The 15,121-nt window shown below is 35.7% G+C and overlaps 1 protein-coding gene and 1 long non-coding RNA gene across 3 annotated transcripts in view; one reads left to right on the top strand and one right to left on the bottom strand.

The window, feature by feature from the left end:
• The first annotated feature begins 936 nt into the window (after nucleotides 1-936).
• Nucleotides 937-4,451, top strand: LOC134147256 (uncharacterized). The gene is made up of 3 exons (XR_009959972.1): nucleotides 937-1,048; nucleotides 1,702-1,751; nucleotides 4,380-4,451. It is a non-coding gene; the product is annotated as an uncharacterized LOC134147256 (long non-coding RNA).
• LOC134147255 (BTB/POZ domain-containing protein KCTD5-like) overlaps nucleotides 2,298-15,121 on the bottom strand; it is a 37,070-nt gene continuing 24,246 nt past the window's right edge. Inside the window, exon 6 of one of the 2 annotated variants that reach the window (XM_062588229.1) lies at nucleotides 2,298-8,578. In XM_062588229.1, the coding sequence (XP_062444213.1) occupies nucleotides 8,549-8,578 (30 nt within the window). In that variant the 3' untranslated portion in view covers nucleotides 2,298-8,548. Of the gene's footprint in view, nucleotides 8,579-13,308; nucleotides 13,438-15,121 lie in introns of those variants that run through there. The other variant, XM_062588228.1, reaches the window with a different exon arrangement.

Below are 15,121 nucleotides of genomic sequence, written 5' to 3'. Positions count from 1 at the left end.
AATAACGATTTCTCCTTCATATAAACAGCCCAGACCCTTGAATCACTTGCCCTGTTCTCATGGTGTCCTTATTTAGCTTCTCTCCATAAGGTAGTTACTTAACAGTAACTACATTCTCTTTGAATGAGTCGTCTCTATGCACGCTTGTGATTCAGCTAGTTAGGTATCACAAGGATGCAAAATAGGATATCTACCTTCCTGTGGGTCCTTGGTCCTAAACAGTTCTCTTTTTCCTGATGCCTGGATTATCTGTTGCAGTGTCTGCCTTGATTGCTTAATTCCTTTCAACTAGTAAATGCTGGAGTAGAAAGGAAAGCCAGTTAGCAGATGCATATACAGAAGACATATCCTGAACAGTCACAAATGACTTGCAGAAAGAGGGGAGACTCAACGTTCTTCAAGAAAATACCAGTCATGACACTTGGCGAAAATATACTTGGGCTCTCTAGAGGTTTCTGTGCAGAAGTTTGAGGAAATTTAGCAAGGCTGTGGTTAAGAACATAATAATGGCTATGCCTGATCAGACTACAGGTCTGTCTAGCCTAGGAATCTTTTGTCAGTACCTAATACTCGCAGTAGGAAGAGGATGAACATGTACTCCCTTGTATACCTTTCTGGCATCCGGTAATTTGTAGTATAAGGTCTTCTAAGCTGAAGTATTATCTTTGCATTTAAGATGTAACTTTGGTAGCAATGTCCTTAAGACAGCAGGCAGATTCCACTGTACATAGTACATAGACTTGCCAGGGTTTCATATTGCTTCAATTTACATCCTTCCAAACATAGCACTGAAGATTTTCCCCATTGATCTGAATGGATGCAGTGGAGGAAGTGACATTTCTGTGCAGAGGATTAGAAGGACATTACCAGACATTTCTGTGCAGAGGATTAGAAGGACATTACCAGAAGCAGTGATCTTGGGGAAAATTGTTAACACCATATTCACAGGATTTATCTTACAGAATTGCACGGATTGCAGCCCTAGAGAACATACATAAATATGGGACTGTGTTTATGACTACCAGGCAAGACTTCATCACACCAGAAGGTAATTTGCAGGGTCATTTTCATCTTCGTGAAATGAAACTTCATACTGAAAGGAGAACTAGGTCTGAATAAACTTGCAATGTTATAAAAGATCCAAGTGGAATGTTAATGACTTACTTGAAAGTGTAGGATCATCTTCTTTAGGTGCCCTATATTAACTGGTTTCTGATTTGAGATATGCATTTCTCTTTTATATTCTCACCTTTGTCAATTTGTGAAGAAACTTGAAGCTACAGAGAATAGGAATCTGGATTGGAAGTAGTGCTGCTTTACTGTGATGTCTAAATTCTTTTAGGAAGAAAGCCTGACAAAATATGGAAGTATGTGCTGTGTAGTTAATTTCTACTAGACTAAAGTCTTCACTCGTGACATTCTAGTAAAATTGGAATGTTATTAAAATGCAAGAAATGAGTTCAGTAAAATTACACCAAAGTTGCTGGATATGTAAGGAAAAATTAAACCATTATTTGCATTTAAAACTGATTAAAACTGTTAAAATGAAATTAACCGCATACTTTACAGACTCTTAAGATTTTAGAACTCTCAAATTGTAGCCTCTCATACATAATTCTTATTAGCAGTTTGGAAAAAAAAGAGCAATTCAGTTGATTTCTTAATACTTACATTGAATTACGATCTTTTCTATACTTGCAGAGGGAACAGCTGTCAAAATCTGTCCGAATCATTTTGGCAACCTGTTTCAGGTACCTAACCACTGACTTCCTTCAGCCATTTATATGTTCAAAACTTTTGGAGTGAATGTACTGAATGGCTTCTTATTTACACTTCCTGTATTGTACTATATGTCAGCCTTACTATAAAGCGTTGATCTTGGCTTTATTTTTCAAAACATTTACATTAAAAATCCAAGTATCCTAAAAGGAATTATGTTTTTGTGAGTTGTACGAAAGAAAATATATATTTGGTTAAGCCTTGGTATACAACTCTTTTGTGATTATATACCCATACTAGAGGGAAGAATCTCCTGCTGTAACAAGCAGCAACCAGTAATAGTAAACATGAAAGAAGATACCTTAATTTCCCAGTGGATAAGTATTAACTAAGACATTGGGGCATAAGAAAAGGATGCATCTCCTTTGCAAAGGAAGAAGCATTACTGCTTTCAATCACTGCACAGAAGTGAGCTATTAAACTACATTTTTTTTTAATCTGAAGTACTAAACTGGGAATATCAGCAATATTACACTGTTAATGGATTCAGAAAACAAAAGAAAACTTAAGACATCAGATTTTAAAAGGGAGAAAACATTTTTATTTCATGCAGTTTACAATACACTAGTGTTATGAAAAGGAGGTTAAAAAAATACCCACGCACATTTTAATTGTATGCTTTTTCTAAAAATGATGGCTAATTGTAACCATCGTCAAATGACTTGGGAAGCTGTAGCAGGTTTTTATCCAGGCAAATCCCCTGTATTCAATTTGTTGTCCATGTTTGTGCTAGTAATTTTAGCTAATGCAAAAGCATTAAAACCAAATCAAAATTCAAACTTTGCTGCAGTAAGAACACTTCAGAGATAATGAATTGGCACAAAAGAAAATGTTATTGCTAATCCACTATCCAAGAAATAACATTTTGCAAGTACGGTGACTTGGACATTAGCATAAAGACCTAGTGCACAACTGTGAGACCAGTGATTAAAAAAAAATAAATAGAACAAAAACCAATCACCTGCTGAATTGAGTAGGCAGGCCTATGCAGCACATAAGAATATCTATGTATTTTTTCATACATAGGCTCAGGTCACGCCCAGAACAGCGGCAGCTGGAAATAGTTGCCATCTGATACTTGCTTGGTTTGGTGATCTTGGTTCAATTCCAAGTAGAGGTGGGCAACACATGGTTTACAATACCTTGACACTTGCTTCCTCTTAGCAAGCACACAGGCTAAGTTAAGTTTGAGTAAAGCTGCACAGAAGGTTTTGGAAAATCTTGAAAGGAGCAATAACTAAGTATAAAGATCCATCAACTCATATACTTCATCAGACAAACAGGCAATCTTACCAGGTGTTAATCAGAATGTTGGCACAGGGCTCTAAGGCAAAGAGAAAGACGTTACAGAACCTCCAACCCTCCAAAGTAGCAAAATAACTTTCTAATTTTTTTTTCTCATTATGGTGGCCATTAACATTGAAAACCCTAAAGAGAACCTTTTTGGTAGAATGCCTTGATAGACCTTGCTAAAGGAAGGGAAAGCTAAATTGCAAAGGAATATTCAGTGATTATTTCCTGGAACAGAATATTTCTCAGTCTTTCTCTTGCCAGTTCTGTTCACAGAAGCCATTAGATTTCAGCACAGCCAATAATAAAGGGCTGGGCAAGTAGTCTCTTCCACTATCTAGCTATTTTGAAAAGGGATTTTTAGAGTCTGTGAGTTACAGGAAAAATGGAGTGGCTCCTTCTTAAAACTTATTTATGTCTCCAGAACTTCAGATTAGCCCTGGAAAGCATTATAGCCCTTAGCAATTTTGCACCGCAAATTGACAGTTCTTTCTGCAAGAGTCACCTAGGCAAACTGAACAATAATCGTGAGACCTATTTAGCCCTTTAAAGCCTCAGTTTAGTAAAAAGCCTTTAAAAACAACTCCCATTGCTGCAAGCCAAAAGAGAGAAAAGCTATGTTACAGTGAGTTCAGAGAACCTTCCACGTATTTAAATTGAATATTTATCATATTTTAAGAATTCATAGTTCTAGAAACAAACCCAAGTAAGATCCTGAAATTGTCCTTAAAGGAGGAAATAACTACACTCCAAACTATAATGAAACAAACAAGGAGCATCCTCGGACCTTGTATTTCAAAACTGCTGTGCTAGAAAATATACTTCACCAGCGACCACCAGAAGTCTTAGTCCAACTATCCTGAGCTAAGAGGTATTGTTAAAAGGATGGAGAACAAAACCAAAACCTCCTTTCTTTTTCAAAGACATCACCTTTGAGGGCTGACTGAAAAAACTAATTTGAAAAACCTGGGAGAGATTTTTGATGAGGGGAGCCAGAGCATAAAATTGGAGAATGTCACTTCCCAAATTTATCATACCTCAAGTGACCAAAATCCCAAGCTTCAGCTCTAGACTTTTTCACTTGACTTTGGTCTCCATGGAGAACCCAATACTTCACTGTTCTGTTAGTACTTCTCAAGAAGTATGTTCCAGTATAACTGAATGAGTGGACAATACACACCATAATAGTTTCTTGATAATTTCATTCATTCAGATGCTACTATATTTTTGCATTCCAAGCTAATTTATTTGTTAACACAAATTAAAAAAATGATTTTTAATTAATATATGTCTTAATTTTCTGGTGGTAGCTCTCTACAATGCTTCACTGCTCAAGAAGAGACTGACAGCTCTCAACAGCTTCAACAGACAGGTTCATAGAATGCCGTGTTCTATTCTGAGAAGCGGTTTTGTGGAAACACCGTCATCCTGCTCAACAAACCTGTTATCTGATCGTGCCTGTAATCATAGGGTTTTTTTTTTGTTTGTGTCTTATCTGTTTGTTTTTTAGCTGATGGAAGTTTTCATTTTCTTACAAAAATAATCTCTCTAATGGGAAAATGAGCTGGATTCAGTTTTGATATTTTCAGGAAATATACTCATTTCCAATTGACCATAAATGTGCACGCACATTGCTGGACATGGAGCTACACAGCAACTATCTCAACAACATCTGAAGACAAAAAAGCTGCACAAATATCTTCAGCTCAGTTTGTTCAGGAATATTTTATATTAATGCTAAGATGAAAGGAACTTCTATCACTACCACAAGCCTGGCTGAATCTGAAGAAACACAGTACTTTTTCCTAATAAACTGAGCATATGATACTGAGGACTGAAAAGTTCAGCAGAGAATCAGTTCATGCTTCATGCTTTGACGCACAATTCAGTTACTATGGGATAACAAATTACCATCAGGCATAATCCATGATAACCTAAGAGTAAATGGGAGAAAATTCCACATAACCATACATCTCTCACTTAAAGTGCTATTTCACATTTACTGTGGGGAGCTGCTGAGTTAGCCTGTACTTTTGGACAGTTGGACTAGGTGACATTCATGTCTCAGAGGACTCGGAATGATTTGTTTGTTGGAACAACAGATAAACTCCAATTTAATTGCTGCTTCAAGAAAGCCAAAAGCATTTGATTTACAAATCAATCATCCCCAATACCGAACATTATCCTCTGACCTAAATTAAGCCAACAAGACTACCTGTTTCCTAACTTAAAGCAAGAAATTGCTATGGTAAATTTGAACTTTACACTTTTTAAACAAGTTTACAAAATGTTGTCACGTAAAAAGTCCTTAAAGATTTTCACTGAAAATCCATTAATCATCTACTAAATTAGCCTCCTGTTCTATAGACGACATGCCAAATAAGTTCAGCAAACATAGACAGAAGAATATTTATTAAATATCAAAACAGTAGAAAGTTAAACCTTCCACAGATTTAAATTTTCACGGGAGGTCATTTCTATTAAATGTATGTTGTGGTATCCCACCTTTCTGCTTTATTTCCTCCTCCTATGATTTCTTCGTGCTCAGGATCTTAAATTTTAGGAATACTGTTTTGACTTAAGGATAGAAAAGCTGTATAAATCCAGGTGAACACATTTCACATCAAAGACTTTTGCAGTGTAGCTCTTCAAGTATACTCTTAGTGAACATATCAACTTTACATAGTTAGATGCGGTTCTCCTGTGGTAAACACTTCCCCAAATGATAGAAAAGAAATAGACGAAGGACTCCAGTTTAAATTATATTGGTAAATTTCCTCATCCTGCAAGATACTGACGAACTAAAAGCAATGTTCACAAAACTTGGTAATGTAGATTGAACTCTAATACAACTACCTTGTTACTGTAGTTAATTTTATTAGAAATTACAAGATTCAAATAAAAAGAAACCAAATTTCTCTAGGGATCAATATCTAATGCCTTGAAAAAGGCATGTGATAGCACTTTCAGCTATCTGAAAGTCTCAGACGTTCAAAAAAAAAAGTTTAACTGAAAATAGCAAGAACAGGAGAGTAGTTAGTTCAGATGGTCTCATACAATAGCATATAAAATCATTTACAAGGAACCTGCCTATTAAAGTTTTCTTTTTTTGCTTAAGATCTTTGTGAGGTATTAGAAACAAAGTGCAAAATGATTAACCCCTTACTTCCCCCAAATTTGCTACAACGGGGATACAACGTAAACGAGATTCCAGGTAATCTCACCATAAAAGCACATTGTTAAAATGAAGATATTCCAGTGAAAAAGCCATACTAAAAAAAAGAAAAAAAAAAGCCGAAATATCTTTTTACATATTCTAAATTTGTTCAGTTTGCTCAGTTTGTTACTCATGCTTTGCTGCTCTCATTCTTTTAGTTGATGAAATAAAATGTTCTGTCTTTTTGTGTTAAATAAGACAGAAAACACAAATGCAGATTCAGAAGGATTATTATACATAGTTATTTTAGGCATAAAATTCACTTAGGCCAATGCTGAATTACTCTATAGAGCACAACAAGAAAAGAACAAGAAAACCAGTTGGCTGCACTTCCATGAGCTAGAGAGCCCAGAGAATATAAAGGAGTCATACTGCTTAAAAACAGGGTGACTACTGCAGCACAGGAAATGTTTTAATATGCAGTTAACATAGACAACTGTTAATGCTTATTTGCAAATACACAAGATTATCTGTTACTGTTACTATTTAGGGGAAATTTGGGTGCTAAATTTAAGCTGCTAAAATACGGGTGCCTAAAAAAGTATAAAAGTATAAACATTTCCCCTTACTTAACTACATTTTAGTAAATTCACTTCAGTTTTAACATCTTAAAAAAAGACAAACATTTTATGTGTTGTGGAGGGGCCAGCAGCTTCCTGTGCAGACCACATCCAAGTGGCAAAACGCATTAATGTTTTCCAGCATTAGATGCATCGACAAAACATTTAACCCATTGCTTAACCTGCTTTATAGAAATTGTTTTACAAATTATTTCGGCCCAACTTTTATCAATGTACAGTAAGTTAAAAAATAACAGGCAGACCCTAGGTGCTTGACAATCAGGTTTTTGTGTAAAGGATTACCTAGAGTATATGCATAAATTCTGAAATTATTGAGAATGAAAATTTTAATGTTTTATAGAATTCTGAACAATCTTGTAACTTTTTGAAACTCTTTTCTGCCACTTTCAGCTACATATGCCAATGAAGCAGAATTTTATACTACCAATTTCATTAAATGTTTCAAAGACGTGCTGAAGATTTTGCTTAAAACATAGTGTTTTAAAAAGCTCCAGTCTTGAGTATTAGCTTCATCAAGGACATAACCTAGTAAAGCTGCACCAGATGTTTTCAATGTTCTTTAACTGCATAGTTGAAACTAAATAGAAAGATAGACTGATTGCAAGTATCCTGAATATCCAAAGCAATTAAGATTTTTAATTGGATGGTATTGTGTTCACACTCAAGGTTGATCTTAATCCCAAGCATAGAGATAAAAATCTAGGAATAGCCAGTAATATTTCTGTACAACATCCAGCCCTCTTGAAAATCTCTACCAAAATCCACAGAGATCAACACTTGTAAGCATTTTTAAAAGTATAAGCACACATTTGACTACAAACATTTTAAAAGAAACAAAATGTTCAGTTGTTCATTTTAAGTGAATTTTGATTCCCCTTCCAAACATCTGGCTAAGACTGGAGCATAACTTTTGCAGGACACTTTTGACAGAAGGAACATCAAGAATGACTCAGATGAAGGACATTTTCTCCAAGTTTAGTCTTCCTTTTGGGTATTAAAACATGCCATAAACCCAGTCAATATATACACCCTTCCTTGAGAAAAAAACATTTGTCTGGTGTAACTTTTTATGTGCTAGTTTCAGTTGATCTCCTAGGCTGTTCTTACATGAGAAAATATGTCACAGAGCAATAAGGAATGTGCAGTATAAGAGAGTCACCTGGGGCTGCCACTGATTCCAAAACAATGTAGGCCCCAAAATTTGCATTTGTGGGCTGTAATGTGTGTGTGTGTGTGTGTGTGTGTGTGCGCGCGCACGCACATGCGTGTGTGTAGCACCAGTTACATTGTCCTTTAAACATTTACAATGATTAGTAAGAAAAACTCTTCAAACTGATCAACACTGGGTCATCCAGCACCAGGCGTAAGTGCTACATGTCTCAGAGGAAAATATGAGTGCATGGTCACTTTTCAAATGACCAATGTCAGTCAGCCCATAAAAGAGTACAACCATGCACTACAACCAAAACTTAACACACACTCTCACATCATCTATTCCCATTAAGTAATCTTGCAATGCTTCCAGCCAGTTTACACCAGCTTTTAGGCAAACGGTTGAACCCAGATCAACAGAAAATTGTCTAAATCAGATTTTTTTCTTTTGCAGCCAAGCCTCTTCAATGTGACAATTCACTGCATCTTGGAATAAAAGAGAAAAAATCTTCAGCATTCAATACTATCTTCACATTCTGGAACCTCTTTCTTGCAAAATCTGGAAGAGACCAATAAAAAAAAAAAAAACAAATGTATAAATGAAAATTCCCTTAATGTCATTCCTAACGCATGGAGGACAAAGAACAACATGATCACAACTTCAAATAACTGATGAAGTATCAGCGAGCTGGTTCAAGAACATTCTTGAAGTTTATGCTGTAAGGATGAAAAAAGAAAGACTGATATATCCTATCAAACATCATTAAAACACATGTAAGTAACTGCTATGAACTGAGTTGTACTAATATAGCCAAAACTTCAGGACTGGTAGATATAAAAGCTAAGCCATTTCACCTCATCCTAGTTCTGAGGATACTTAGGTCAGTGTATGGTAAATGAACTCAGTTACTTCATTAAAAGTTGAGATTTAATTTTCATTTACTCTGTTCTAGTAAAATGCCCTCAACTCTCTGAAGTTTCAGCTGCAAATTGTGTCCCATAAAACAGTAGTGAAAACATGAATTAGCAATTCAAAATGTGCAAAATGGCACTTTGGGTGAGATGACACAGGTACTTTTCAAAGGCTGACTATGAGTTTGCAAGAACTAAACCAACATTTGGAATAGATGCCCAAGCTCAATTTCTTGTAAGAACTGAATTCAGCCTACTAGCTTTCTTCAGATTTTTGCTACACTGTTTGATATATAAGGCTGTTCTGTTGAATCAACCAGCTATGTGAAAATAAGAACTACTTTGAAAACAGTTTAAGTATTTTTACATGAATATTATTTGGTCATGCATGATCTCACAAGTCTGCAAAGCATCCTTGTCCATATGAAAATTGTGTCTGTGAAGACAAGACACAGCACATTTTCCCATATTACTTTGTTCAGCATTATCCTTTGTATTGTCTAAGACAGGCAACTGAGAGGCAGTGGAGGCTATGACTTCCTGAGGAGGAATATGTTTCTCAAAAGTTCTATCTACGGAATTTCATCCTCCCATTGTTACTAAGATACTGAGAGTCCCATTACAATGAGTAAAAGAATCTGTTAGAAGTTTTTTTTGTTTGATTTTTTTGGAGTGAAGTGAAGAGGGGGTGCCAAAAGGAATCAGTTTGTTAAATAATCATTTTTAAAGGGTGTATTTTAAATAAAGAGACTAAAGTCTAATGGAAAGAAAGTATCTGCCTCTGAAAAAAACAGGAATCTTTGTTTACAGCATCTTACAACGTGTAAGGCTACCTATCCTACTTCCACCTGGACTATTTCTGCCTTTTCTATTTCAATTCTCTTCAGCTCCTCCATTGAGGAATAGATCCAAGTCTTAGGACTGACTGCTGACTAGCAACCATGTTTCTAGTCTTGCTGCTCTAAACTGAATGGCCATCAGCAATAACGAAGTTAACTCTAAGGCTGTTTAGTATTAAAGGGAAGCTCGTAAGCAAACTATAGAACAAATTATGACAGTAGCTTAAAAAAAAAAAAACTAAACAAAGCTCCAAAATATACTGAGCACAAGCACTGAACAACATTCACCAGTAACTGAAATTATCTCTAGCAACACTTCATCTTCTTTTGTTTCTTGGCTGTTTTCCTGATGTCAGGGAAGAGCTCTTGATTTCAAAAGCTGAAAGAAAGCAAAGGCACGATCCCCAGGAAAGGGCTATAGCTGTCTTCATTGTAGAATTGTCTTCTATGGTAATTACCATGCAGTTTCATATTAAACACCTTACGCTAATACTCAATAGTACATTCTATCCCAAAGGATCCATACAGTCTGGCAGTACACACAAAATCTTCAATCCCTGTGCCTAAAAGGTAAAAAGTAGCAACCACTTAGCATAGCAGTTTTACATAGTTTTAAATCGTTTAAGTTTTTGGTTTCTTTTTAATATTGTTAAAATGTTGATAATTTAATCCTATCAGCCCTTATTAGTCATCAAGCCTAGTAAGTCTTTCACAGGGACTGTAGTCTCTCCCACTCTGCACAGCTCTATGGGATTTTTCAAGGACTGAAGTTCATAAAGAGCCTGTCACCATCTGTATGCCTCAAAAACATTTGAGTACTAACTTAAAAAAAAAAAATCCACTTTATCCATTGCCCTTCCTGCAGTACCTGGATTTTACTTTGTAGCTAAAAATGTCTTTTTTATTTCATAATCAATACTATTATTGTTCAGAAGTTATGAGATCAGATGACATTGCAGCTGATTTGATAAATTTCCAAATAAAAAAAGATGTTTTGGAGGACTATGAAATGCTTTAAGACATGTATAGCATGCCAACATTGCTTATTTCATGAAGAGAATTTGCTGTGTGTACTAAATGACTAGCATTTTACAGGAAATTGCAGGAAAAATACAAGTGAATTCTATGAGGACAAGTCAGGCATGGAAAACTTGTCAGTAACTGCTAGCATAAATACACTTAAAAGGGATTAGACAACCTTACAGAAGATAGCGCCATTGATACCTATTTAATACAATGATCTGGATATAGGATTGAAACCAAAATTCCTGAATTGCTGTTTGCTGGAAGTGGGAGAACTGTATCAGGAGATAATTTGATAAATGCTTCACATTTGAACTCTTTCCTTGAATATTAGCAGATGGCCACAGCTGAGAACAACGTATTGGGGAAGATGTCCATACAGTGGATAAAGTTCTGACATAATGTAAGGGTTGGTAAGTGAAACAGTCACCAAGGGAAGCAAAAACATAGCTGAAGCAAGTACTTGTGCAGTTCAAACGTATTATTGGATCATTTTGTGAATCTTTCCCATTTAAAATATGACATTTGAGTTTATTCTTTCCTGGAAGATAAAAAATACTTTGAGGATTAATAGTTAGAACTATTTTTTGTACTTCAAGAACACAGGTAATAGGATAAATCTAGGCCAGATCTAGATGTTGGACTTAACACACTTCACTGAGCCAGTAGTCCAATATAAGGCAGAAACCTCTATCAGATCAAGATATGTTTTAATACAACATTTTACTTGATACTTCTATCTTTATTCAAGAGGAAATGACCTGTGATTAGCAAGCTCTCCTGACAGATACTCCATCCACCTCTGTTTAGAGACTGGATGAAAGAGGATCTCTTATAAGCATCCACAGTGACTGTCCAAAGAGGGAAAGAGAGAATTGGATTTCATCTATCAGGGTTTACTTCCTGGATACTGAAAAGATGATTCTCTCTTTCGCAATTTAAAATTACTCCTTTTCTCCTGAGAAAAATGTAAGACAACTACTCCTGGAAATACTAGAGGTTTACTGGACAAAAATGTTGAGAGAAGATGTCTCAACACTTTCAGATGTCACTAATATTTGAAAATAGTTATGGCAGGTCTTCTCCTAAAATGCCAGTATCTAGGATTGAGCAGTACAGTCTTTTTTTTTTTCTTTTATTCTTTTTAAAATCTTTTCATCAGAGCTCTGAAGTTGAACAAGGCACCAAAGAAGTTTTCATCTGAGAATGTGCTCTACTAGCTGAACAGAAGCCTTCATTGATAATGTTCTTCTATACTTACATTTTAGAGCTTTTATCTTAAGAATTTTCTTTCTTTCCATGTTTCTGTTCTGCTTTCCCTCCAGGAGCAGCAGGCCCAGTTGACTTAGAAATGCTCACAGAGCTGAAAACTCTCAGATCCTAAAGGCCTAAGTGCAACTGCTTTTTAGAGAAGCAGAGCTTTAGAATACTTCCTCCCACTCAGAATATATTTGTTGCTAATCAAATAGCTTCTTAAGAGACTGTCCCTCTCTCAGGTTGCCTAGCAATCTTGCATTCAATTCCAGGACAGGGCCAGTTTATTTTTTTCTCCAATAAAGAACCCTTAATTGCAGCCACTGCACCCTTCCTTGCAGCCATTCCTGAAGACTTGACAAAAAAGCATATTTTACCCCAGAGTAGTTTCTATTAGTACCTGTTAAGACAATAAATTTAGCTTTTTCTCTAACCGTGTTGAAAAAACACTTCAGAGGTAGTATAAGGCTGCTTTTACAGGAAAAAAAAAAAAAACAAAAAAAAACCAAAAAAAACAAGTGCACAGATAAGAAGCTGGAGCTCAGTCTCACACAACTACAAGTCTATAGAATATATGGAGTCCAGTGACTTCCAGAAATTGGATAGCAGGATAGACGAGAGCAGTGCTTATAGGCACTTTAGGAAGAAGTTGTAAAAAGTTGTTCTTTCTGATGCTACTTTAAAGGTCACTGCTAGAAAATAACAGAAGTATCGTGATCTTCAATGTCTGACTTCTTGACTATGGTGGAAAAAGACCTGCTCTCTCTTCAGAGGGAGAGTTTCCTATGAAATATGTAAGTGTAAAGATCAAATCATTTGCTTGTATTTGCAAGGCCTTGATTTGAAAATCAGAAGATACTTTGATATAGCAATAACAAGTCAAAAATTATCAGATAAGATTTTTGACTATGTTGCACTTTATCTAAGTTTGTTTATTTATTGTCATACCAGACATTTACTGAAAATTTATACTGCTGGTTATCAGATGCCCCAAACATAAATATTTGACAGAAATGTAGTACAAATAAAATAAAAATGAAAAACAATTTTGATCAAAAAGCATCCCCCCCCCAGAAACTATATGAAGCACTTTTCTTCTCAGCACAGCTTTAAAAGATCTGATCACAATACAACTGATAACAGCAGCATGACTTAGTCTGTCAAAGAAGCAATATCCAGAGCAAGTATTCTGTCATTGCTAACTGTGCCGAAACTATAACCACAAACAAATACACCACCAGGACTAGCCAATGGACAGCACTAGCAGGGTAGGGATTGAATGGGGCTCAAAAAAAGCATGTGGGTAAAATCCTAGGGCAGCCAGTGCTCACCATGACATTTACACTTAATCTGAGTCATTCATATCGTAATCCGTCTCTTCATCCTCGCTCTGAATGGCATGCAGCATGCAGCAAGTATAGAAAAAGGAAGGGAAAAGAAAAGATTGCAAGTGAGTCAGAGCTGCAATGAAGTACAGTCCACTTACACTTGATGCAATTGGGGTGATATTTATTTTTAATCTAGACACCCAGTCTTCATAAGAAAATAATACAGCAGACAATTTCAAGTAGGAACATTATAAAATGCATGAAATTTTCCATTCCCAAATGTCCTAAAGTCAGCAGACGGAAGCTAATAATGCCAAATAACATAACACAGGGAGACATAGAGACAATTTAAATATATCTATAATGCTGGCACCTTAACTGTGTTTACTCTCACCGATGTGGAAGGATAGCACTTGAGAACCTTACTTTGGATGCAGGCATTATGAACAGGCTTTGGTCACTCCTCCCAAGAGTCAATAGGTCAATAAAATGGTATGAGAAGAATGCTCTTGGGAACACAGGTGGTGCCATGGCTACTAGTAGAAGCCACTGAAATGTTTTAAGTCAATGCCTGGAAGGGGTTAATTTCCTTCACTCGGGTTTACTGGAAATTTACAAGAAAGTCAACTACTAATAGAAGAACTGAGAAAGGCAGGGTGCTTAAATATACTGTAAGCTTGATATCTGGGGAAAGCCGTAACAAATTCTTTTGGTTGTGATTTTTTTTGATGAATTTTGACCAGATATTTTCCTAAAAATGGAAATTGAAGAGTTTATTGATCTAAAATGAGAACATGCAGAAACAGCATGAAACATATTCTGAATAAAAATATAAATGCAAAAGAATGGATATTAAAAAACACTTTATACAAGACCTGTGCCTAAAGCCCTTGCAAGAACACAGGTTTCACTTACTAATTGATCAGAAATTATTCCAGCTTAAAGTCAGAATCCTGCTAATTCCCGTATGAGAATTGGGTTAGTCGCTTTTTAGAGAACTTCTAAATTGAACAGTGGCCTTTTCTTGTTCCTTTTAATTTTTTTATTTTTATAATGGCCTTTTCTGGTTTCTTTTTGTTTTTTCTTTTTATATTTACTAACCACTAATATCTCAAAGTATAGCACATTTTCTGCTATTTTATTGTTATACTTTATATCAGCAAAATCACTTATCATGACTGTATTGCCATGCTTTAGGTTCACCAATGTATAATTCAGTTAAGTAGTATACAGGTTTGAGAGGCAGTAAAGACTGCACAGATTCATCACAGTGGAAGATTCTGATTACATAGGCATCCCATGTTTGAAAGGTTTAATTGCTACTGTTTCCCTGTGCTAACCCATATAGGCAAACTGTTTGCCAAAAAAGAAGACAAAAGAGAAAAATCTCTTGGAAGGAATGAAGGTGAAGTTTGATTAGATGATCTACTCAGAAAATGCTTTTTCTTGTTTTGATAGTCTAGTACTACTAACTGAAATACCAGTAACTAGTGATATATACAGAATAGTGCATTCTCCTAATAGGAATGATTTCAGAAGCCATGCTAAAGTCTAACTATTCTTTTTGCAGCAGATTGGGTTAGAGAAACCAACAAACTGCTAGTACGTAATTTCTACTGAGACACATTCCAACTTTAAAGATGTGACATTCATGAAGACCAATTCAGACACCAGTAAAAAGATTACAGACTGGAGGATTAAAGTTGGCTAAGCAGTAAACTACTGAGACAACTGCTGTCAAGAATC

The sequence above is a fragment of the Rhea pennata genome, chromosome 15 (assembly GCF_028389875.1).
Source record: "Rhea pennata isolate bPtePen1 chromosome 15, bPtePen1.pri, whole genome shotgun sequence".
Taxonomy (NCBI): Eukaryota; Metazoa; Chordata; class Aves; order Rheiformes; family Rheidae; genus Rhea; species Rhea pennata.
The sequence above is the reverse complement of the archived record's forward strand: the minus strand, read 5'-3'. Positions and strand labels throughout refer to the sequence as shown.